This window comes from Hyla sarda, chromosome 5, assembly GCF_029499605.1.
Source record: "Hyla sarda isolate aHylSar1 chromosome 5, aHylSar1.hap1, whole genome shotgun sequence".
Taxonomy (NCBI): Eukaryota; Metazoa; Chordata; class Amphibia; order Anura; family Hylidae; genus Hyla; species Hyla sarda.
Genome location: NC_079193.1, coordinates 328,136,064 through 328,159,850, shown reverse-complemented (window position 1 = coordinate 328,159,850; position 23,787 = coordinate 328,136,064). Strand labels below are relative to the sequence as shown.

The 23,787-nt window shown below is 42.2% G+C and overlaps 1 protein-coding gene across 2 annotated transcripts in view; it reads right to left on the bottom strand.

Moving 5' to 3' along the window:
- Positions 1–3,453: 3,453 nt before the first annotated feature.
- The window catches only part of POP1 (POP1 homolog, ribonuclease P/MRP subunit), a 71,561-nt gene continuing 51,227 nt past the window's right edge, over positions 3,454–23,787 (bottom strand). For both annotated transcript variants that reach the window (XM_056522360.1, XM_056522359.1), the window contains exons 10-16: positions 21,666–21,771; positions 18,558–18,674; positions 16,659–16,774; positions 14,883–15,074; positions 8,509–8,663; positions 5,769–6,020; positions 3,454–4,220 (exon numbers count right to left, since the gene is read on the bottom strand). In XM_056522360.1, the coding sequence (XP_056378335.1) occupies positions 3,584–4,220; positions 5,769–6,020; positions 8,509–8,663; positions 14,883–15,074; positions 16,659–16,774; positions 18,558–18,674; positions 21,666–21,771 (1,575 nt within the window). In that variant the 3' untranslated portion in view covers positions 3,454–3,583. The remainder of the gene's footprint in view (positions 4,221–5,768; positions 6,021–8,508; positions 8,664–14,882; positions 15,075–16,658; positions 16,775–18,557; positions 18,675–21,665; positions 21,772–23,787) is intronic.

Sequence of the window (23,787 nt, the reverse complement as noted above, 5' to 3'; positions counted from 1 at the left end):
ATTAACAGAAACCCATAGCAGCCCGCTATGACCTGAAAATAAAAGACCACAATGCTTCTTCTTAGGGGGATCAGCCCTTGCATTGTAAATAACACACCGGACATTGGAGGTCAGGCCTTTTGCACATTGTTGTTAGAGATGAGCGAACTCACAGTAAATTCGATTCGTCACGAACTTCTCGGCTCGGCGGTTGCTGACTTTTCCTGCATAAATTAGTTCAGCTTTCCGGTGCTACGATGGGCTGGAAAAGGTGGATACAGTCCTAGGAAAGAGTCTCCTAGGAATGTATCCACCTTTTCCAGCCCACCGGAGCACCTGAACTAATTTATGCAGGAAAAGTCAGCAACCGCCGAGCCGAGAAGTTCGTGACGAATTGAATTTACTGTAAGTTCGCTCATCTCTAACCACAATGCTTCTTCTTGTGGGGGGGGGGGGGGGGATCAGCCCTTGCACTGTAAATAACACATCGGATATTGGAGGTCAGGCCTTTTGCACATTGTGGTATTACTGGTCCATTATGTGCAGTGCCAAAGGGCTCCCATAGAGGTGCCTCGGGGCTTTACTGCACATCTGCTTGGCTAATTTCATATCGTTTGTTTCTGGATGAATCCAATAGAAAATAAACCGCAGCATTTTCCAGAAGACTCCTTATGTACAAAGTATTATTCCTGAGAAGCAATATTAGGTGAGAATCTCTGTACATGTCACCCAATAGAGACTGTATGGCCGTGCTGCTCCATATTGAACAGCCTGTGAGCAGAAGCCCCTAGATCAGTGGTCTTCAACCTGCGGACCTCCAGATGTTGCAAAACTACAACTCCCAGCATGCCCGGACAGCCAACTGCCCTAGATAAAGGTATATTACACTACAGATCTCACACGGTTTTATTGTGTCATATTCTACTCTGCTGGGTACTGTGTAAAGATATCTACGGTGAGAATACATTGGTAATATATTGTCTGGTGTAGCATGCCCCAATCCAGCAGAAATCTTCTTTATGGAATCGAAGGCCTACAATGGTAAAGCTAGAAGGAACCCTTCTATTGGTGCCCAATTATGGAGCTGTAAAACAACCGTGTGCATAAGGTCTTATGTTGATAATGAATTTATTAGGATTAGATCTGTAAAAGGGAAGGGTGACACGTAGCGCATCCACAGCGTATATCGCCGATGGCGGTAACCAGAGTAAGCTCTCTGTTGAGCACCCGTGTCCGATGCGTGCGCGCACACACACAGGGATCTAAGAGTCCGTAGTAAACTGCAAGCACGTGCATAGTTTACTCTCAGACATCACGGCCGCTCTCAGTCTAACTCGGGGAGCAACCGCGATGTCTGTGCGTAAACTGTGCATGTGAGTGCAGTTTACTAGACTCGCAGATCCCCGTGTGTCTGCTCATAGCAGTGGATTGCTGCTACGAGCAGACACACAGGCGCAGCAGGGAGCTCATCAAGAAATATGCGCTACGTTTGACTCCACCCTAAGAGTAAAAAATAAACAAACAGCTAGATCATGTTTTTGGTACACAGGGGAAACCCTTTAAGCTATGTTCACACTGTGCAATTTCAGGCAGAATTTCACGGGAATATTCAGCTCGGAAATTCCGCTGCGCTGTGTGATTCCGGCATCTGCAGGAAAAATAGACGTGTCTATTCTTTCAGTGGGTTCCACTCGGAAATGCATTGGCGGCGCATTTCTGAGCGGTCATGGTGCCCGCCGCAACATTCAAATGTGTAGAATGTCTGCCCTTTTTTTCTTTCAGGCAGACATTCAGCACATTTTTACCCACGTAAATCTGTCCTGAAAGGGAACCTATCACTACTTTCCTCCTGCCTGAACCACCAGTCACGGAAGCGATCCTTAGCGGCTTCCCCACACCCTGCCAGTATTTGGGTACAGGAAAAGATCAAAGCCAAAAGGGCTGTAGAAAAACTGCCCGGTGACTTGTGACTCAGGCAACATGAATCCCTAGACCAGTGTTTTCCAAACAGTGAGTCTCCAGCTGTTGCAAAACTACAACTCCCAGCAAGCCCGGAAAGCCTTTGGCTTTCCGGGCATGCTGGGAGTTGTAGTTTTGCAACAGCTGGAGACACACTGTTTGGAAAACACTGGTCTAGACTGTTTATCTCCCTGCACACAGTGCAGTGGGGAACAGAGACACCCTGAGTGCAATAGATTAAAGCGGACCTGTCAGCTGTATACGGACCCCTCTGCAAGTGCAACATATCCCAGCTACAGCTCCCTACAACCTAATTGCCAGAACCGCGCCAACATTTTGTGCAGTTTGGCTACTAGGAGCGCAGGAAGAATATTTCCGACAGTATTCACAATAGACAGGGACGAGGCAGGGCAAGGTGGGGGAGCACTCTCCTCATCAATACACTGGACTTAAAGTGCACCTGTCACATCTTTAAACTTTGCTAAACTAACCACACATTTCAGTAGCTCAGCGTTTCCCAACCAGTGTGCCTCCAGCTGTTGCAAAAACAACAACTCCCAGCATGCCTGGGCAGCTGAAGGCCCACTGGTTGGGAAACACTGCAGTAACTGATAACCGAGTGCCAGACATACTATTTCTTGGTGATTTCATTGCTTTGTATGTTTAAAAAAAAAAAATAATAATAATAATTATGCTAGAGTTGATGGAGACGCCCACTCCTCCTCTTGATTGACACAGAGGGCTTTCCTGCCACGGTTAGTAGTTAGCCAGGGCATGCAGTGTTCATGTGTATTACTGCGCAGGCTCAGAATGACTGGCAGATTCACTGCACATGTGTCATTATAAATCATGATGCCGCATGCGCAGACTAACTACGGAGGGCCGCTGCAAGCAGACTAGCTCTGTGTGTCAATCCAAAGGAGTAGTGGTTGTGATGTCAGTGAGGAAGGCTAAGAGACCATCTGATCAGGGTATTCATTCAGTGCTCACAGAAGACAAATGGCACCAGATGTTTGTGCCAATTACGCCACCAGGAGAACAAATCTGTAGTTGTGGTATGCTGCCCTTACATAATGCAGCATCTTACTGACTGCTAGTTCCCCTACATTAGACCCTGTATACTGGGTTATAGTGCCGGTAAACAAATTCAATTGTGGGGGTTACTTGAAATTATGAAGGATTGCAGGAGTTAGGGGTCTTTAATTTTCCAGTTGCCCTGCACAGCTCTGCACAAAGGAGACAGGGAGCTGGCTCGCCCCGCTTCCCTGCCTCTGCCATATTTCCCGCTCTAGCCACTCTCACATCGCTGGGACGCGAGAGCCTGTCTGCAGGCTCTTATGTTCTAGCAAAGTGAGTGAATAGTTTTGAATATTCATTTTGTGGGCGGGTCAGAGCAGGGAATATTGAGGGGGCAGGGTAGCTGAGGGAGCCGGCTCCCCGCCTCCGTTGCGCAGAGCTGCTCAATGCAGCTAGAAGATTAAACACCCCTAAAGCTAGCAATTCTTCATTATTTTAAGTAAGTAGCCCCCCAATTTGATACTGTTCACCCCCACTATAACCAAGTATACAGGGTTTAGTGCGGGTGAACTAGGTGTCAGTTTCTCTTTAAGTTGACAGATCCACTGTAAGCAGGGCCTGTCCAAAGTTATACTTCTATAGTCAATTTGGCAAATCTATACTGGAAGGATGTTGGGTTCCTTATTAGTACCAGTCCTGTCTGATCTTGGGGTTGACCAGATAACATGTGTGTTAGTCCTGTTAAACTAACAAAGCCTAAGGCCTCACCACAGCCCATAGCCATAGAAAAATCACCTTGGGTCACATAACCTAGAAGCAATCTACTGCAGTGACTGGTGACCTCGGGGAGAGGACTAGGCCAGAGTCCCAGAGTCAGATCATCACTACAAGAGGCCACTTCTACAGTCTCCGTTTTCTCAGAGTCCTGGGTTTTCTTAGCTTTCTTTTTCTTTTTGTCCTTCTTAAGTTGCAATACTTTCTTCTTGAACGGATCCCCATGTTTGGGCTCCAGAGGACCCTGGAATGACTTGTCTTGTCGCAGGTGAAGCAGGTCCTGTTCAGAGGGGATGCAGATCAAGGCGTGGAGCTCAGGGCTGCCCTTTGTCATCATTGACAGCCTGACCCAAACTAATGCCCTCGGGAAGTCTGCCAGGACAGAGCCAACCGGATCAGACAGCCCCCGAGAATGCAGCTCACTGGGTCTTTTATCTCTAGGACTCACTGGAGTTACACAGGAAGAAAGAGTCTTCAGGATCTTTTTACTCCTAGTAGAAAAAAAAAAAAAATACTTCCGTAAACTTAAAAAAAAAAAGGTCATGGGGGAAATTCATCACATGCACCATTTTTTTTGGTATAAAAAGCTGCAATTCTTTGTGCAAGCCCTGTTGTGTGTAAAACTATTTGACTTACACTTTTGGAGAAGTTGATATGGATTAACCCCTTAAGGACTCAATTCCTTAACACGGTTTTTTTCTCCTTTCCTTCTAAAATCCAAAACTTTTTTTTTATTTTTCCCCCTATCATAGGAGGGCTTGTTTTTTGCACGACCGTTTGTACTTTGTAATGACACCTTTCATTTTAACATAAAATGTACCGCGAAATCAAAACATTTTTTGTTGGAGGAAATTTATAAGAAAATAGCAATTTAGCAAATTTTGAGTGGGTTGGCATTTACACAGTGCACGTCATGGTAAAAATGATACATTACCTTTATTCTGTAGGTCAATGTGATTACAAGCATTTAATTTATTTTTTAGACTTTTTGATCACTTGATATATGGCGTGATTAAAAATCGGAATTTTTGGTGTTTGGTATTTTTTTACGTTTACCATGTACCATGCGGGATCAGAAACATAATATTTTGGTAGTTTGGACATTTACACACCTGGCGATACCAAATATGCTATTTTTTTCCTTTTTTTGTAAATTTTTTTATTTTTTTTTAATGGGGGTATATAATTTTATAGATTTTAATTTTTTTTAAATACATTTTAAGACCCCATAGGGGACTTATATATGCAATCATTAGATTGCATTTACTGTATAATGATATGCCTATAGCATAGCATTATACAGTATGATCGGCTATCCACTGATCTAGCCAGGCTACATCAGTGAATCAGTGATCGGCAGCTCCACCATTTTAGCTCACAGAACCCTTGTGATAACGTCACGGGGGTTCCATGAGCTCCACTGAGCTACCGGCAAGTTTCCTTTTTCATTTTAGACGTCGTGATCAGCATTGATCAGGGCATCTAAAGGGTTAAATGCCGGGCATCAGCGGGATAGCCACTGCCCGCATAAGCAGTGAGTGTGTGGCTACTGATGGTAGCTGCACTCACTTCAAAGCCACTTAAGGCATTGGGGCACACAGGTACTCCCTGCGTCCTTAAGTACCAGGGACGAGGGTGTACCTGTACGCCCTGTGTCCTTAATGGGTTATTAGAAGCTGGCATAGACAACTGTGACAGGGTTTACTATGATTTATGAAAGAAATTGGCATAAATGGAAGCCACAACTAAGTCCTAATTTTTTCCCAAAAAAATAGCGCCACACTTTTCCTCAGGTTGTGTGTAGTATTACAACATTGGCTCCATTCTGTTCCATAGAAAGGCGTTGCAATAACCCGATCAAGAGTGGTGCTGTTTCTGGAAGAAAGTAGCTATGATTTTCTAATCCTGCATAATCCTTTTGCTTACAATAAAGCAGTTATGACAACATTTGCAACTACATAAGGGCTTCTAAAGTAGCGTACATTTGATTAAAAAAGGAAAAAATTTTAAAATATTTCTAAAGTTTAAATTCCACCAACCTTAAAACAAAGAAATCTTTACTACACTTGGTTTCCTCTAGCATGGTCTCCTTTTCAGAAGTAATCTCCATTTTCTTCTCTTCACCATTTGGAGAGTCACAGGTCTTCTCTTTGGTTTCCGGTTCATCTGTCGGAGACTTCATCTTAATGGAAGGCCGTATCTCCCATTCACCGGTGAGCTTATCCCAGGGGCAATGAAACGGGGCAAGAACTCCTTGTTTGATAAAGTTTGTCCGTTTTGCAGGAGGACGTCTGGTAGATGAAACAGTATTGTATCGGTTTATTCTGATCAAAGATATCTGCAGACACACTCGATGATTCCTGATAGCTTTCTTTTAATGTTTTATTGTTTTGTTCTATTTTGGGATTTGTATATAGGAGTGAAAGGTATATGCTGCCAAAAAGTTATGTCCCAGATTGTATGTTCATCCTACAATTTAAAGGGGTTAACCAGAATGAGAAAAACAGAGCTCATTTCTTTTAAAAACAGCCCCACATCTGTCTGCAGGGTGGGTGTGGTATTACAACTTGGCTCCATTCACTTCAATGGAATTGAGCTGCAGAACCACACCCAACCTGGAGACAGACTGGGAGTGGTTGTTGACATAAATTAGCTCTGTTTCTATTCCTGGATAACCCCTTTAAAGATATTGGCCGACATTATCATTGTCTTTAGACTGTTTTTTGTGTCTAGAAAATGCGCAAGCAGGGTTTATTTGCGCCTTTTTTTGCGCCTTTTGGGTTACACATTTCTGCTGATTTTGAGTTGCAATCCACTGATTTTGGCAATACACATGATACGGAAGGGTTTTAGGAACTGCGCCTTTTTGTGAAAAGGCGCAAAAAAAGGCGCAAAGCCACTGAAAAGTCTCTAAAACTACACGAGCCCAGACTTAGCTTTTTGGTGTATGTGAAGAGAGAAATTTTAGAAAATTTGTACCTGCACAAAATTTATCAAATGCTCTGTAACCATTTAACCTCTCTGGTACACAGAGAGGACATGGGAGATATTGCAGGATCGGGTAGGATATTGTCACCGCTCTATATCAGTATTTTGGTGAAAAAACGTATTGGATTTTACCGTTAAAAGCCACAAAGTCATAAGGAAGGGAGAGAAGTTTACCAACCAGCACTTCATTATATATTACTATTAGTAGACATTCCATAACATTTATGAAAATTAATGGAATCCTTTCTTGGGGGGGGGGGGGCCAGCACTGGGAGCTCGTTACATAAACCCGCCCCCTCATGACATCACACCCCGCCCCCTCAATGCAAGTCTATGGGAGGGGGTGTGACAGCCATCACGCTCCCTCCTATAGACTTGCATTGAGGGGGCAGGGCGTGACATGAGGGGGCGGTGCCACGAGCTCCCAGCGTCGGCTCCAGCGTTTGGAACAGTTTGTTCCAAACGCTGAGCAGTGGAGTACCCCTTTAACCTTATCCAACATCTTTCATTGGGGGACAGTTGGGAGAGCCTCATACATAGCCAGCCAATCCTACCAAATTGTTGGGTACACATCTATGGACAGCTTATTGCTCTCCAGAATTAAACACCGCAAATTATTGGACTTTGATATTGTTTCACCTGCTCTATAAGTAAACCCCCTATAGAGAAGCTGGAAATTAACAGAAGGGAAAACGGTCATCAGATTTTAACATATCTAACTCGCTATATATGGTAAAATCATCCTCCTTACTATGCCAAAGAGATGTTTCTGCCGGGAATGATGGTAAAGATATGAGGGGAGGGTGGAGATTTATTGAAACCTGTCCATAGCAACCAATCAGATGGCATTTGTTTTTGAAAAGGCCTCTGAAAAATAAAAGAAGCGATCTGATTAGTTACTATGGGCAACTGGTCAACTTTCTCTGGGCAGGTTTTGATAAATTTCCCCCATAAAGTTTGTAAGGTATTCCATCCAAATGCATGCCCCTTTAGCTCAAGCACAGCCCACACACTGCTCCTTAAAAGGGGTAGTCCACTGGCCAGTGTTCCGGCTGCATTTGGAACATTTAGTTTTGAACACTGTGCACGTGCTGCGAGGGTCAGCCGTGCCCCTCGTGAAGTCAGGCCCCCTCCCATAGACTTGCATTGATGGGGCGTGGCCTGACATCACAAGGTGGCGTGGCTGACCCCAGAAGCGGGCGCACAGCTGGAACACTGGCCAGCGGAGTACCCCTTTAAATAGAGCGGTGACTTGGGCTGTCAATCACGCTGAAGGAGCACGTACCTGGAGGGAACCCCTTTCAATATTTATATCTTTACCATCGCTGCTGGCAGAAACATCATCTGGGCATGGTAAGGAAGATGCCCTTGAATCTGATGACTGGTTCCCTTAAAATTAAAAACACCAAATATCCCCAGAACCCTTCCCACCTTACATCTTTGTCCACATTTCTACCCTATTTACTACCGACAAGAATGTATAGAGGAAGTAGCAATCAGAATGTAAAGAAAGTATTAAACCCACATTACTAATCATGATCTGTTGTATCTATGGCCATTAATACTGATCTATAAATAAAGGCCCAGATTCATTAATTGGCTTAAAACCTGAAAACAAAACCAGCAATCAGTTTAGCTTTCATATGACCAGAGCTCCTTATGATAGGAAAGCTGTTATTGGTTGTTATTGGCAAAACCAGACAGTTTTGGTTTTAAGCAGACGGATAAATCTGGGTCTTGACAAATATAGAATGCATTGCCCGCCCCCCCCTGTAGTCAGTGACGCAATACCTGGTATATTTTTTGAGCAGCTGTGCCTTAGCCTCCTGTGCAGACTGGACTCCAGCTGGGGTGTCTGGGAAGTCACCAGGCACATTTGGAGCCCCCATATACTTGTAGTGCTGTTGTCCTTGCTGCAGACCCCCAACGCGTACACCTCTGTAAATCTGAGAATTGTATCACATATTCCATAACAGTAAACTTTGAACAAATAAAATGATTATATTTTCATATATATATATATATATATATATTTTTTTTTTTTTTTTGACACAAATATTTAATATACAATATATTAATAAAATATAATATATAATTTTTTTATCTCTCTCTCTCTCTCTCTATATACACATATATATATGGGGGCGAAATACTCCCCCTCCTTTGCGAACATTTTTATGTTCCAGTGGGAACAGATGTTCATCTTTAATATTGACAACCCCTTTAGTAGCCACATATATTGGATCGGACGATTCATAGATGATCTCCTCATAATTTGGGGAGGGTCAGAGGAACAGTTTAAACAATTTGTACATTATGTAGGCAGAAATGATCTTAACCTCAGTTTCACCCACCATTTCGATAAAAAGGAGATTAATTTCCTGGACATCACAGTGGTGGGTGAAGGAGACCATATAGAAATACTCCCGTTCAGAAAGGAGACAGCTACTAACTCGATACTGTTGGCCTCATCCTGCCACCCTAAACATGTCTTGAATAATATCCCCTTTGGGGAACTGTGTAGAATAAAACGGAATTGCTCCAGTGACAGTAAATTTAGAGTGGCAGCATCAGAACTACACAAAAGGTTTAAGAACAGAGGGTACAGTGAGCACACCATTGATTTAGCTCAGGAGAAAGTGAATGGCATTACCAGAAAGGAGTTAGTCACCTACTCTAGGAGAAAGCAACCAAGGAGAGGAGGATATAACACGGAGGGGATAGTGGGTAAAAACAAAAGTGTCACCAAACCATACTTCGTAACACCATATAGCGTAAATTTTGGACAAATTAAGGCTATCATCAGAAAATACATACCAGTATTGGAATCTGATCCGATACTAAAAGAAATAGTGTCGGAAGGTATAGAAATAGTATCTAAAAAAGGCCCCTCAATAGGCTCAAAAATTTCACCCAGTCTGTTCCAGAGTAACAAATTGTCTAGTAGCAAATATAATTGGTTAAAAACTGTGGGAAATAGGAAATGTGGACATACAAGATGTCTCACGTGTGACCACATGGTAAACACTGACACGGTGACATCTTGTTCCACAGGTAACCTATATAAACTACGGGATTTCACAAACTGTAATACTAAGTCTATCGTCTATGTAGCCACTTGTACCATCTGCAAGATACAGTATGTAGGTTGTTCTAGTAATTCTCTAAAAATGAGATTTAGAAAACATGTCTCAGATGCTAAAAGCAATATTACAGGTATGTCGATGCTATCCCGTCACTTTAGGGAGGTACATGGAGGAGATGTGACGGGCCTACGGGTATCGGGAGTAGAAAGAGTTACTTTGGGTCCGAGGGGGGGAGATCTTAGGAATAAACTTTTTAACAGAGAGGCATATTGGATATTCCTCCTTAGCACGAGGCATCCCCTCGGTCTTAACAAGAGATTAGATTTAGCTCTCACTTGCCCTTAGACCCTAAATAGATAGTCATATACAAATGTACTATCAATATTATTAAGTATGATATATATATAAATTAATATCTAATTGTGAATTAATATACACTAATAATAAATATTCTAAATTAAAAACATGATACCTATATTACTGTTCTTGCAGATGAGTACTTGTATTTGGTTTTCCTCGACTCAAGTCAGGAACCAATGATGTAAATGTTTACATTGTTCTTTGGAATAATCCTATTGTAACAACAAATGCCTTGGGCGCACCTAGGTGTGAACATGTTCCAAAAAATAGGTGTTTCCCAACTCGATGCTCCAGCGCCATGTTTTGTATGTGAACGATTTTATGATGTGTATGGTCATGTGACCGCTATTTTGTGTATTTTAAGACGTTCATTGTGGTTGTTTGTTACCTACGACTAAGCACTCCGGTGCGAAACGCGTCAGGCTTCTGTGTACTGCGTCCTGCTGAAATAAAATTCTGAGTTTTTACCTGCATACTACAGTTCTGTGCCGGATTATCTTCTTTGCTGCCAATTGTGTGAGCCGGAGGCGGAACCGGCGTGTCCGCAGCACGAACTCAGGAGCAGCTGCGGGTGTGGTGAGCGGTAATTCATTTTGTGCATTTGAGTTTCCCGCAGAACTCTGCTCCCACCCTGCTATCCCATATGGCTGAAAGCAATCAGGATACGCAACTTACACAGACCGGGGAGTTTACACCGACTGGTGAGAAAGACATGGATTTATATGGACCCAGCCGAGACACCAAGGCACAAGCAGTGTTTAAAGAATTTATAATTCCCTTGGTTAATGTAGCTCCTCCGGACATGCTATCCACTATGAGGCAGCTGGAGAACCTGATGATTCGGGAAACCAAAACATGGTGGAACTACAAGACGCTCACCACTTATCTCGAGAAAGACATTGTCCCGAGAGGTCTAAGACTCAAGAAAAGACCTATAAAGACATACTCACAACAGTTTATTACTAAGTGGGACTCTGCCCTATTGGAATGCTCGGCCAAACTTATGGCATACATAGCCGAGGAGGAAGCAGCAGAGCTCAATAATATGCAAAAAGAACTGGAGAGTCTCAGGAACCAATTAGTCAAGTTCAAAGATCACAAAGACTTTGCCGCAATGGAGCGAATGATCTTAGAAAAACTTGACAATACGGAGAGTGGCATTATGGATATGAAAAAAGGCAAGTTCCAGAGGGATGTGATAGATTACAACAAAGACCAGGTATTTACCTGGCACCTCAATAAGGAGGAAGATCCGAGCACACCCCGTTCTATCCTGCGCAATCCACGCTCCAGGTCCAAACATAGGAACTACTCCAGGTCCAGACGTGCAAGAAAAGTGAGCTTCTCTGATCCGGAAAGCTCCCAAGAAGAAGGAGCTAACATTCCAGCCCAACAAAAGAAAGTAACTACTACAAATGCCCCAAAAAAGGACCAGGGAGCGGTACCAAAAAACCGCACTGGAGGGAAGGAGAAGAAAATCACAGCAGAAATAATAAAAAAACCAGGAGAAGCGGCCGGAGACATGGACGCAAGAAGATACCCACTGCGTTCACTCCTGACACCTCGCTGAGCCCTGTCATGAACTTGTCTGCATGCATCTTATCCTCCGCCCAGATAGACCTCCTAAGTAAAGGTTTGAATTTTGTACCCACTTGTAAGTTTAACCTCTTTGATACAATATTAGATGTCAATAAGCTTGCCCGGGGACTTACCTTAAAGAGACATTTCTTTAATATGGACTGTGATCTTGATGTGGGGGAGGGAACGTCTGGGAATTCTAGTGAGGATGTAGATGCAATAGCTGACAGCTCTGACCATAGAGCGAATACTGTTTGTAGTAGTTTCCAAGACCAAAACCTTCTACTGCATTTATCTAGCATGTATCTGGAAAGTGGGATTGATGATGATACTCTTGAGAAATCATACCGCTCTGCCAACCCTGGTTTCTATCCTGTGGCTTCCCGTGTGGAAGCCCTGGATAGATTCCAGGAGTTGGTAGAGCGGGATCTAGTGAAATTAAGAGATAGGACTTCTTCTGTTAAAATCTATGATAACCTTAATAAATGTGAACGTAAAGCATTGAAAGAAATTATGGATAACAAATCCATTGTTATACGTAATGCCGATAAAGGCGGTAATGTTATTATCTTAGACGCAGGTCTCTATAAGAAACTTAATACAGAAGTCCTATCAGACACGGATACTTACCTGAAACTTAGAGGTGACCCCACTAAATCCTTCCAAATAGACCTTAAAAAAACGCTTAAGGAGGGTGTAGCTTTGGGAGCTATAAACGAAAAATTGGAAGAATATCTCTTTGTAGCTAATCCCATCACACCGGTGTTTCACTCACTTCCCAAGGTACATAAAGGGGTTTTTCCACCTCCCCTAAGACCCATTGTCGCTGGCATTGGGTCCCTTGTGGAGCGCCTTGGGGAGTGGGTGGACCACTATCTCCAACCCTTAACAAAAATTACCCCCACTTTTATCCAGGATACGAAACATGTCATTAATATCCTGGACAAAATACAATGGAATCAGGAGTTGTCATGGGCAACATGCGATGTTATTGGTCTATATCCATCCATCCCTTGGAATAAGGGACTGGAGGCGTTGTCTATACATATGGAAAGATTTAGTACATACTCCCCTGGTCTGAGGGAATTTATCACCATCGCCACGGAATTTTTGCTTAGGCATAATTATTTCGTGTTCGATGGTGATTTCTACCTTCAGACCAGGGGAGCTTCAATGGGGGCGAAATACTCCCCCTCCTTTGCGAACATTTTTATGTTCCAGTGGGAACAGATGTTCATCTTTAATATTGACAACCCCTTTAGTAGCCACATATATTGGATCGGACGATTCATAGATGATCTCCTCATAATTTGGGGAGGGTCAGAGGAACAGTTTAAACAATTTGTACATTATGTAGGCAGAAATGATCTTAACCTCAGTTTCACCCACCATTTCGATAAAAAGGAGATTAATTTCCTGGACATCACAGTGGTGGGTGAAGGAGACCATATAGAAATACTCCCGTTCAGAAAGGAGACAGCTACTAACTCGATACTGTTGGCCTCATCCTGCCACCCTAAACATGTCTTGAATAATATCCCCTTTGGGGAACTGTGTAGAATAAAACGGAATTGCTCCAGTGACAGTAAATTTAGAGTGGCAGCATCAGAACTACACAAAAGGTTTAAGAACAGAGGGTACAGTGAGCACACCATTGATTTAGCTCAGGAGAAAGTGAATGGCATTACCAGAAAGGAGTTAGTCACCTACTCTAGGAGAAAGCAACCAAGGAGAGGAGGATATAACACGGAGGGGATAGTGGGTAAAAACAAAAGTGTCACCAAACCATACTTCGTAACACCATATAGCGTAAATTTTGGACAAATTAAGGCTATCATCAGAAAATACATACCAGTATTGGAATCTGATCCGATACTAAAAGAAATAGTGTCGGAAGGTATAGAAATAGTATCTAAAAAAGGCCCCTCAATAGGCTCAAAAATTTCACCCAGTCTGTTCCAGAGTAACAAATTGTCTAGTAGCAAATATAATTGGTTAAAAACTGTGGGAAATAGGAAATGTGGACATACAAGATGTCTCACGTGTGACCACATGGTAAACACTGACACGGTGACATCTTGTTCCACAGGTAACCTATATAAACTACGGGATTTCACAAACTGTAATACTAAGTCTATCGTCTATGTAGCCACTTGTACCATCTGCAAGATACAGTATGTAGGTTGTTCTAGTAATTCTCTAAAAATGAGATTTAGAAAACATGTCTCAGATGCTAAAAGCAATATTACAGGTATGTCGATGCTATCCCGTCACTTTAGGGAGGTACATGGAGGAGATGTGACGGGCCTACGGGTATCGGGAGTAGAAAGAGTTACTTTGGGTCCGAGGGGGGGAGATCTTAGGAATAAACTTTTTAACAGAGAGGCATATTGGATATTCCTCCTTAGCACGAGGCATCCCCTCGGTCTTAACAAGAGATTAGATTTAGCTCTCACTTGCCCTTAGACCCTAAATAGATAGTCATATACAAATGTACTATCAATATTATTAAGTATGATATATATATAAATTAATATCTAATTGTGAATTAATATACACTAATAATAAATATTCTAAATTAAAAACATGATACCTATATTACTGTTCTTGCAGATGAGTACTTGTATTTGGTTTTCCTCGACTCAAGTCAGGAACCAATGATGTAAATGTTTACATTGTTCTTTGGAATAATCCTATTGTAACAACAAATGCCTTGGGCGCACCTAGGTGTGAACATGTTCCAAAAAATAGGTGTTTCCCAACTCGATGCTCCAGCGCCATGTTTTGTATGTGAACGATTTTATGATGTGTATGGTCATGTGACCGCTATTTTGTGTATTTTAAGACGTTCATTGTGGTTGTTTGTTACCTACGACTAAGCACTCCGGTGCGAAACGCGTCAGGCTTCTGTGTACTGCGTCCTGCTGAAATAAAATTCTGAGTTTTTACCTGCATACTACAGTTCTGTGCCGGATTATCTTCTTTGCTGCCACACATATATATATATATATATATATATATATATACACATATATATATATATATATATATATATATATATATATATATATATATATATATATCTCTATATCTATAGCTATAGCTATATCTTATGTAGGGGGGGTGGAGGTATAAACTCACAAGAGGTATCCAGAAAGCCATTCCCCATCCTTTTGGCAGACAGATATCCCATCCGCTGCCCCATCCCAGGCGGTCTTTACCGGTCATCTTCCCAGGCTGATGGATTAGCAGGATAGGGATCTTAGATTCCCTATTGCCAAGTTCCAGCTTTGAACCGGGTACAAGCAGCTCACTTCTTAGTCTGTTAACTTCCTGTAATTGAAAAGTTGTCATATGTTACATAAAGCAATTTTCAGACCATAAGTGTGCGGTTTCTGCTCAACGGGCCCTAAAAACCTGCAACATGACTTGTGTGTGAACTCTTCCCTTAGATGCCAAAATCAGAAAACATTATGCATTTTTTTCCTGCAGTCTATATATCTTTTTAGGGCAGGGCCACACAGAAAAATAGAATGTGTCAGCAGATAACCATTTTGCCCATCTAGTTTGCCCAATATTCTGAATATTATTAGTCCTTGTCCATATCTTATATGAAGGATAGCCTTATACCTATCTATTTTATATGAAGGATAGCCTTATGCCTATCCCTATCTTATATGAAGGCCTTATACCTATCTATTTTATATGAAGGATAGCCTTATGTCGATTCCTATCTTATATGAAGGATAGCCTTATGCCTATCCCTATTCCAATCTTATATGAAGAATAGCCTTATGCCTATTCCAATCTTATATGAAGGATAGCCGTATACCTATCCCTATCTTTTATGAAGGATAGCCTTATGCCTATCCCATGCATGCTTAAACTCCTTCACTGCATTTGCAGCAACCACTTCTACAGGAAGGCTATTCCATGTATCCACTACTCTCTCAGTAATACTTCCTTCCTCATATTACTGCATAAACCTTTGCCCCTCTAATTTAAACAAGGGGCATATCTGCAGTGTATTTGACGCTGCGGATGCACCAATGATAGTCACAGGGACTGCAGAGCGAGCTCCTAGCTGCGGCAGCGTAGCTTTGTGTGTCCGCTCATAGCGGCGGATTTCCCGCTGTAAAAATCTGCCACTATGAGCATACACACAGAGCTACCCTGCCGCAGTCCCTGTGACTGCCATCGGCGCATCCACTTCGTGAAATGTGCCCCGTGTGACTTTGCCCTCAGGGATTATTATGTCAAGTACCTGCTTAAGTACCCCTCTTAAAGCCATAGCTAAAAGCCAAAAAGGGTAATTTCGTTGCAGAAGTCTCCCATTGCTTTCAATAGGATCCTGCTGCAACGTGCACACGGAACTCAGATTCCGCTCTCTGCCGAAAGAACGAACATGTTCATTCTTTCAGCGGAATCCTCTTGGGAAATGCATTGCAGTCTATGGCGATGGCGCATTTCCGAGCGGTCCTAGCACCGACTGAACATGCACTGATCAAACGGCAGCACTGCTGCAACTAAAACCATGACCACTAGGTGGTTATATATAAAGCATAAACATCTCTGGATAGTGATATTAAGTTTCCTTTCAAAGCTGGTCCTCTCATGCTACAGGTCCTCCGTATACATTGAACAAATAGGAAAGGACATATCTGCATCTACCTATATCAGTGTTTCCCAACTATTCTGCCTCCATCTGTTGCAAAACTACAACTCCCAGCATGCCCGGACAGCCAAAGGCTGTCCGGGCATGCTGGGAATTGTAGTTTTGCAACAACTGAAATAACACTGGTTGGGAAACATTGATCTATACGCACATATAAACTAATAATGGTGTCCAAAAAGGTTGAATAAATACTCAAGCAAGATCTGTGACGTATGACTCTGGGCACATTAACCTGGAACTACCTGCTCTGTTATTTTATTATCCAGTACATGAGCTCGAACATCAGAAGACCAGATAAGACTCTCCGTGCACTCCACAGGAACTCCAGTCTGTGTTAGGGACTTGACTTTATCTCGGTCTAAAGAATCATAAAAATAGAAGAAAAAGGAAAAAAAAAAAAAAAAACTCAACAGGCAAACGGGCTTTAAATGGCTTACCAAATTCCACCAGTGACTTCTATTGGAATATCAGATCACCACTAGGATCCATATACACTATATGGACAAAAATATTGGGATACCTACACATTACACCTGCAGGAGTTTATAGGACATTCCATTCTAAACCCAAGAGGTATTAATATTATTAATTTAAACAGGTATTAAAAGGGGTATTCCAGGAAAAAAAATTTTTTTATTTTTTTATATATACATCATTTGATGCCAGAAAGTTAAACAAATTTGTAAATTACTTCTATTAAAAAATCTTTATCCTTTCAATAATTATCAGCGGCTGAAGTTGAGTTGTTGTTTTCCGTCTGGCAACAGTGCTCTCTGCTGACCTCTCTGCTTGTCTCGGGAACTGCACAGAGTAGAAGAGGTTTGCTATGGGGATTTGCTTCTAAACTGGGCGGTTCCCGAGACCGGTGTCACCAGAGAGCACTTAGAAAAGAACAACTCAACTTCAGAAGCTCAAAAGTACTGAAAGGAATAAGATTTTTTAATAGAAGTAATTTACAAATCTGTTTAACTTTCTGGAGCCAGTTAATATGAAAAAAATAATAAATTTGAATTTTTTTTCCCACCAGAGTACCCCTTAATGGGATTGTCCCATAAAAGAAACAACCTGTGTGTGGTGTCAAAAAGTATAATAAAGCAATTTACTAATATGTTATTAGTCATACTGCACAGATCTGTCATCAACATCTGAGCTGTCTGGCTTGCAGTTGTGAAATCACATCACACTCACTAAAAGCACAGCTCCTGTCCCTGCTCCCCCCTCCCCTCCTGTCTGCTGAGGACCAGACCATTCATGTGAAGAAGGGGAGATCATATTACTACTTCTATTTTAAGACAGCAGGAAGCCTCTCTCAGTCAAAATAGTTTGTCAGAAAAGGCTCACTGGTGTCTCATTTAAGACTCCTGTTGTGTTAAAATCTAATGAGCAGAACATAGTAATGCTCTCCTGGCATTGGCCAGTCCTCCAGAAAGAGTGGCATAATCCATCACTTCACAGAACACCTTTCTCCGCTACAGAGTCCAGGGGCAGTGGTATTACACTACTTCAGACACTCGGCATTGTGCTTGGTGGTTCCGACCTGCTAGCAGCTGGTCCACCCTAGAAACCCATGCCATGAAGCTCCTGGTGGGGCACAGTTTTTGAGCAGATTTTGATGCCAGATGAGGTTTAAGTGGGACAACAGAGTGTTGGGGACTATGCGCCTACGCATTCGGCAACTCCCATTCTGTAATGAGGTCTGATTAACTTGTTCTGGTTCCTAAATGCTTCCACCTTTCAATAATCCTATTAGCAGATGGAAAGAAACCCATTCTATGATAAATGTTTATGAAGGAGACTGCTTTGGTGGGGGGGGAAGGATTTTTGCACATATAACAATGGGGCTGAATGACCCACCTGAATTCAATAATTATGAGGGGGGGACATGACTTTTGTCTATATAGTGTATATTATATTTTAACAGCACACAAATATTACACACAGAAATTGTGAACATTTGAAAAAACCCATCAGTAACATATTCCAGTCTGGATCACCACCACCTTGTAGGCCTTGCCAGGATTTGAACCTGGGTCATCTGTATGGAAAGACAGAGGCTCCCACCGAGCACAAGGCCAGTAGAGAAACAAAAAGGCAAGAGAACAGGATTCCTATGTGATGCCAGAGAGTGTTAGGGGGTTCACCTGCACATTCTAGATTTGGAAAGGATTTTGTCCTTTTATTGGGCAGGTTCAGTCTTGGATCCCCAACAGTGAGGCCCAAAATGGTTCCAGATGGTATCTGTGCTGGAGATTCTATGCCTAGAGACATACAGAACAACAGATTTAAATAGCATTGCAGGACATCATGCACGAGTACACTTTGATGCATCTCTAAAACACAATGTAATAGGACAGGAATTCTTGGAAATTTGCACAACGGTTATTTAACCCCTTAACGACCACGGACGTAAATGTACGTCCTGGTTAGGCGGTACTTCCCGTACATTTATGCCCTGTGTATGACCGCGAGCATCGGAACGGTGCTCGCGTCATACACCACAGCCAGGGACCCGGCAATCGCTCGGATGTCTGCCATTAACCCCCCTCAGATGCCGTGATCAATACAAATCATGGCATCTGCGGCAGTGCAGTACTTTGAATGGATGATCGGATCGCCCATGGCGATCCGATAATCTAGCATGGCGGCCGGAGGTCCCCTCACCTGGCTCCGGCCGTCTTCCGGGGGTCTTCTGCTCTGGTCTGAGATCGAGCAGACCAGAGCAGAAGATGACCGATAATACTGATCAGTGCTATGTCCTATGCATAGCACTAAACAGTATTAGCAATCAAATGATTGCTATAGATAGTCCCCTATGGGGACATAAAAAGTAAAAAAAAAAGAAAATAAAGAAAAGGGAAAAATCCCCTCCCCCAATAAAAATTTTAATTGTCAGTTTTTCCCATTTTACCCCCCAAAAAGCTTAATTTTTTCTTAAACATATTTGGTATCACCACGTGCGTAAATGTCTGAACTATCAAAATTTAATGTTAATGATCCCATACAGTGAACGGCGTAAACGTAAAAAATGTAAAAAATTCCAAAAATGCTGCTGCTTTTTTGTCACATTTTATAAAAAAATAAAAAAATGATCTAAAAAGAGTTTTATATATGGAAATGTGGTATTGATAAAAAGTACAGATGACGGCGCAAAAAATGATCCCTCACACCGCCCTATATATGGAAAAATGAAAAAAAGTTATAGGTGGTCAAAATAGGGCGATTTTAGATTACTGATTTTGTACAAAAAGTTTTAGATTTTTTTTTTTAAGCGGTACAAAAATAAAAAAGTATCGAGCCATGGGTATCATTTTAATCGAATTCACCCAGAGAATAAAGAACACGTCATTTTTACCATAAATTGTACAGTGTGAAAACGAAACCCTCCAAAATGTACAAAATTGTGGTTTTCATTTAAATTTGCTCCCTAAAAAATATTTTTTTGGGTTCACCGTCCATTTTATGGTAAAATGAGGTTTCATTACAAAGTACAATTGGTCACGCAAAAAACAAGCCCTTATATGGGTCTGTAGATGGAAATATAAAAAAAGAGTTATGGATTTTAGAAGGGGAGGAGGAAAAAACGAAAAACGCAAAGATAAAATTGGCCTGGTCCTTAAGGTGAAAATGGGCTTGCTCCTTAACCCCTTAAGGACTCAGACAATTTTATATTTTTTCCTCCTCGCCTTCAAAAAAAAAAATCATAACTTTTTTATATTTTCATCCACAGACTAGTATGGGGGCTTGTCTTTTGCGCGACCAGTTGTCCATTGTAATGCCATCACTCACTTTACCATAAAATGTATGACGCAACAAAAAAAAAAAATACTATTTGTGTGGGGAAATTAAAAAGAAAACCCCAATTTAGCAAATTTTTGAAGGTTTTGTTTTCACACCGTACAATTTACGGTAAAAATGACATGTGTTCTTTATTCTTTGGGTCAATACGATTAAAATGATACCCATGATAATATACTTTTCAATTAATGTTGCGCAAAAAAATAAATAAATAAATAAATCACTAACTTTTAAACCAAATTAGTACGTTTAAAATCCCCCTATTTTGAAGACCTATAACTTATTCATTTTTCCGTACACGCGGCGGTATGAGGGCTCATTTTTTGCGCCGTGATCTGTACTTTTTATTGATACCATATATACTTATAATTTTTAGTACTTTTTTTGGAATAAAATGTTATAAAAAAAGCAGCTATTTTGGACTTTAGTTTTTTTTTACGTTCACGCCGTTCACCGTACGGCATCATTAACATTTTATTTTAATAGTTGGGATATTTACACATGCAGCAATACCAAATATGTATATAAAAAAAAAAAAAAAATTAAAAAAAAAATTATATATTATATATATATATATATATATATATATATATATATATATTATATATTATATATTATATATTATATATTATATATTATATATATATATATATATATATATATATATATATATATATATATATATATATATATATATAATTTATTTTATTTTTTTTTACACTTTTTGGGGGTGAAATAGGGAAAATGGGACAATTTATGTTTTTATTGGGGGAGGGGGTTTTCCAAATTTTTTAAAACTTTTTTTTACCCTGGGTCCTTAAGGGGTTAAAGGGGTGCTCTGGAAATTTCTCTTTTAATCACAAATTGCCCAGGCGGACAATAAAAAATAAAATAAATCTTGACTTACTTCTCGCAGCTCCTTCGGTATCACTGTCCTTTCCTCTGCTGAGGTCTTCTTTCTGCTTCTGGTATCCCACAAGCAACAATGCAATTCAGCTACTCCCTAGCCCAGTTTTTCCCAACAAAGGTGCCTTCAGCTATTGCAAAACTACAACTCCCAGCATGCTGGGAGTTGTAGTTTTGAAACAGCTGGAGGCACCCTGGTTGACAAATACTGCCCTAGCCCCAGCTGTGTCTTGTCTAGTCTAGTGTCCGGCTGTGCGTCAGTGTGATGTACTGAGCTCCAGCTCATTGTTCGTCCAATTTGTCATATTACCTCTTAGTCAATCACTGGTCAAGGTGGGACACAACTGGGGCCAGCAACTTGCTGAACTGCATCGTTGCTTGTTGGGCCCAGAAGCAGAAAGGGCACCATGATACCAGAGATGCCGGGGGAGTAGCGGGAGGCAAGTCAAGGTTTTTTTTGCCAGCAAGACCCCGTTTATACTATACAGATTCCAATTTTGGAATTTAAACGAGGACATTCTGAGCAAAACAAATCAAAAACCTTTTACCTTTCAGTAAGTTAAACAAGGATTCTTGGTTTTTGTGATGGAGGACATTATCTGGACTTCTACAATACTCTGCCCACCAGCTGTGCGGTCCTGAATCTTCAGTTTCCTGTGAGGGAAGGAGATTATTAATCACAGTTTACGATACCATAGAAACCAATATAAACTGAAATAATTTAATGAAAGAATTTCCACAAATCAAAAAAAGGAGATTTTTATGCTTACCGTAAAATCTCTCTCTCGAAGGATCCATTGGGGGACACAGACCATGGGTATATGCTGCTGTCTCTAGGAGGCTTGACACTATGGCAACAAGAAAAGTCAGCTCCTCCCAGCAGGGTATACCTGAGGTAATCAGTTTTAGCCCCAAAGCAATAGGAGACAGACACGTCAAGAGAAAAACCAAAAACTGTCCGAGCAACCAGAAGAAAAAGGTAACTGAACACACCCTCGGACAGATAACTGAAATAGGAACACCAGAAAAAGCTGTGTCCCCCAATGGATCCTTCGAGAAAGAGGTTTTACGGTAAGCATAAAAATCTCATTTTCTCTTTCGGCTCCATTAGGGGACACAGGCCATGGGACGTACCAAAGCAGTCCCTTGGGTGGGTAAGGAAATCAGTCTGCAACGCCTTACGGTCCAGAGGAGCATCAGCTGATGCAAAGGTATGAATCTGGTAGCACCTTGTGAAAGCGTGCAAAGACGACCACGTGGACGCTTTAAAGAACTGCGTGGCCGAAGCCACGTAGCGGAGTGCCCAGGATGCCTCAAAAAACGGGTGGAATGAGCCAAAACCCTGAAGGGTGGGATCTTTCCCTTGCATCGGTAAGCTTCCGAAATAGCAGACCGGATCCACCGAAAAATGGTGGCCATAGAAGCAGGTTGTCCTGTACGATGACCTTCTGGAAAAAAAAAAAAAAAGGGAGTCCCACTGCCGAAAGGAAAGAGTGACTGAGAGACAAGTCCGAACAGCGGTCACCACAACCAAGTGGTGGAGCAAACGCTCCCTGGGATGAGAAGGGGCCGGACAAAAAGGACGGTAGGACGATGTCCTCATTGAGATGAAAATTCAAAACCATCTCAGGTAAGAAGGACGGACCTGGACGGAAAACAACTTGTCCTGGTATACAAGCAGGGAGGGAGAACGGTAGGAGAGAGCTGCCAGCTCTGACCCCTCCTAACAGAGGTAAGAGCAATAAGGAACGCCACGTTCCGGGAAGGAGGCGAAGAGAAATGTCCTTGAGAGGCTCAAAAGGGGCACCTCGCAGGGCACCTAAGACCAAGTGTAAGTCCCAAGGGAAAGAAGGGGACCGATAGGGAGGGGCAGCTTGTGCCACTCCCTGAACCAGGTTCGGAAACAATTGAACGCCAGAGGATGTTGAAAAAGAATGGAAAGGGCCGAACCTTTGACCCTTAAGGGAGCTGAAAGCCAACCCTTGGACTAGCCCCGACTGGAAAGGGGTCGGGGAAGGAAAACCACGACCGGAGAAAAAAGGTTGAGTTTCACACCAACAAAAATAAGACCGCCAGGTATGGTGGTAAATCTTGCAGAGGAAGGCTTGTGTGCCCTCAGCATGATGTGAACCACTCGGGAATAGAAACCTCAAAAGGTCCTCAGAAACGGTGTCTCAACCGCCACGCCGTCCAAAGCAGACACGGTAAATAGGGGTGGCACAGAAGACATGAGATTAGAAGTCTAGACGATAGAGAAGGTGCAGCATTAAGTTGTTCAGGAGCCCGACCATGACGACGTACCATACCCGCCGGGGCCAGGCTGGGCAACGAGAATGGCGGAAATGCCCTCTTCCGAGAGTTTCCTCACGGCCCCGAAAAGAGAGGAAGGGGAGGAAACAGATAAGGTAGGGCAAAGCCCGACCAATAGAGGGGAATGCTTCGGTTGTGGCGGGACGAGCAGAGGTCCACGCCTGGAGCGCCCCAGGGGTTGCAGATCACTGCAAACATCTCCGGATGTGGGGACCACTCGCCTTGGACGACTGAGGACCGGCTGAGAAGACCACATCCCAGAGATGCCCGGAATGAAGATAGCTGAGATGGCCGGAAACCTGAGTTCCGCCCAGAAAGGAATTTCCCAAGAAGCAAGCAAAGAAAGGATTGCCCTAGGCC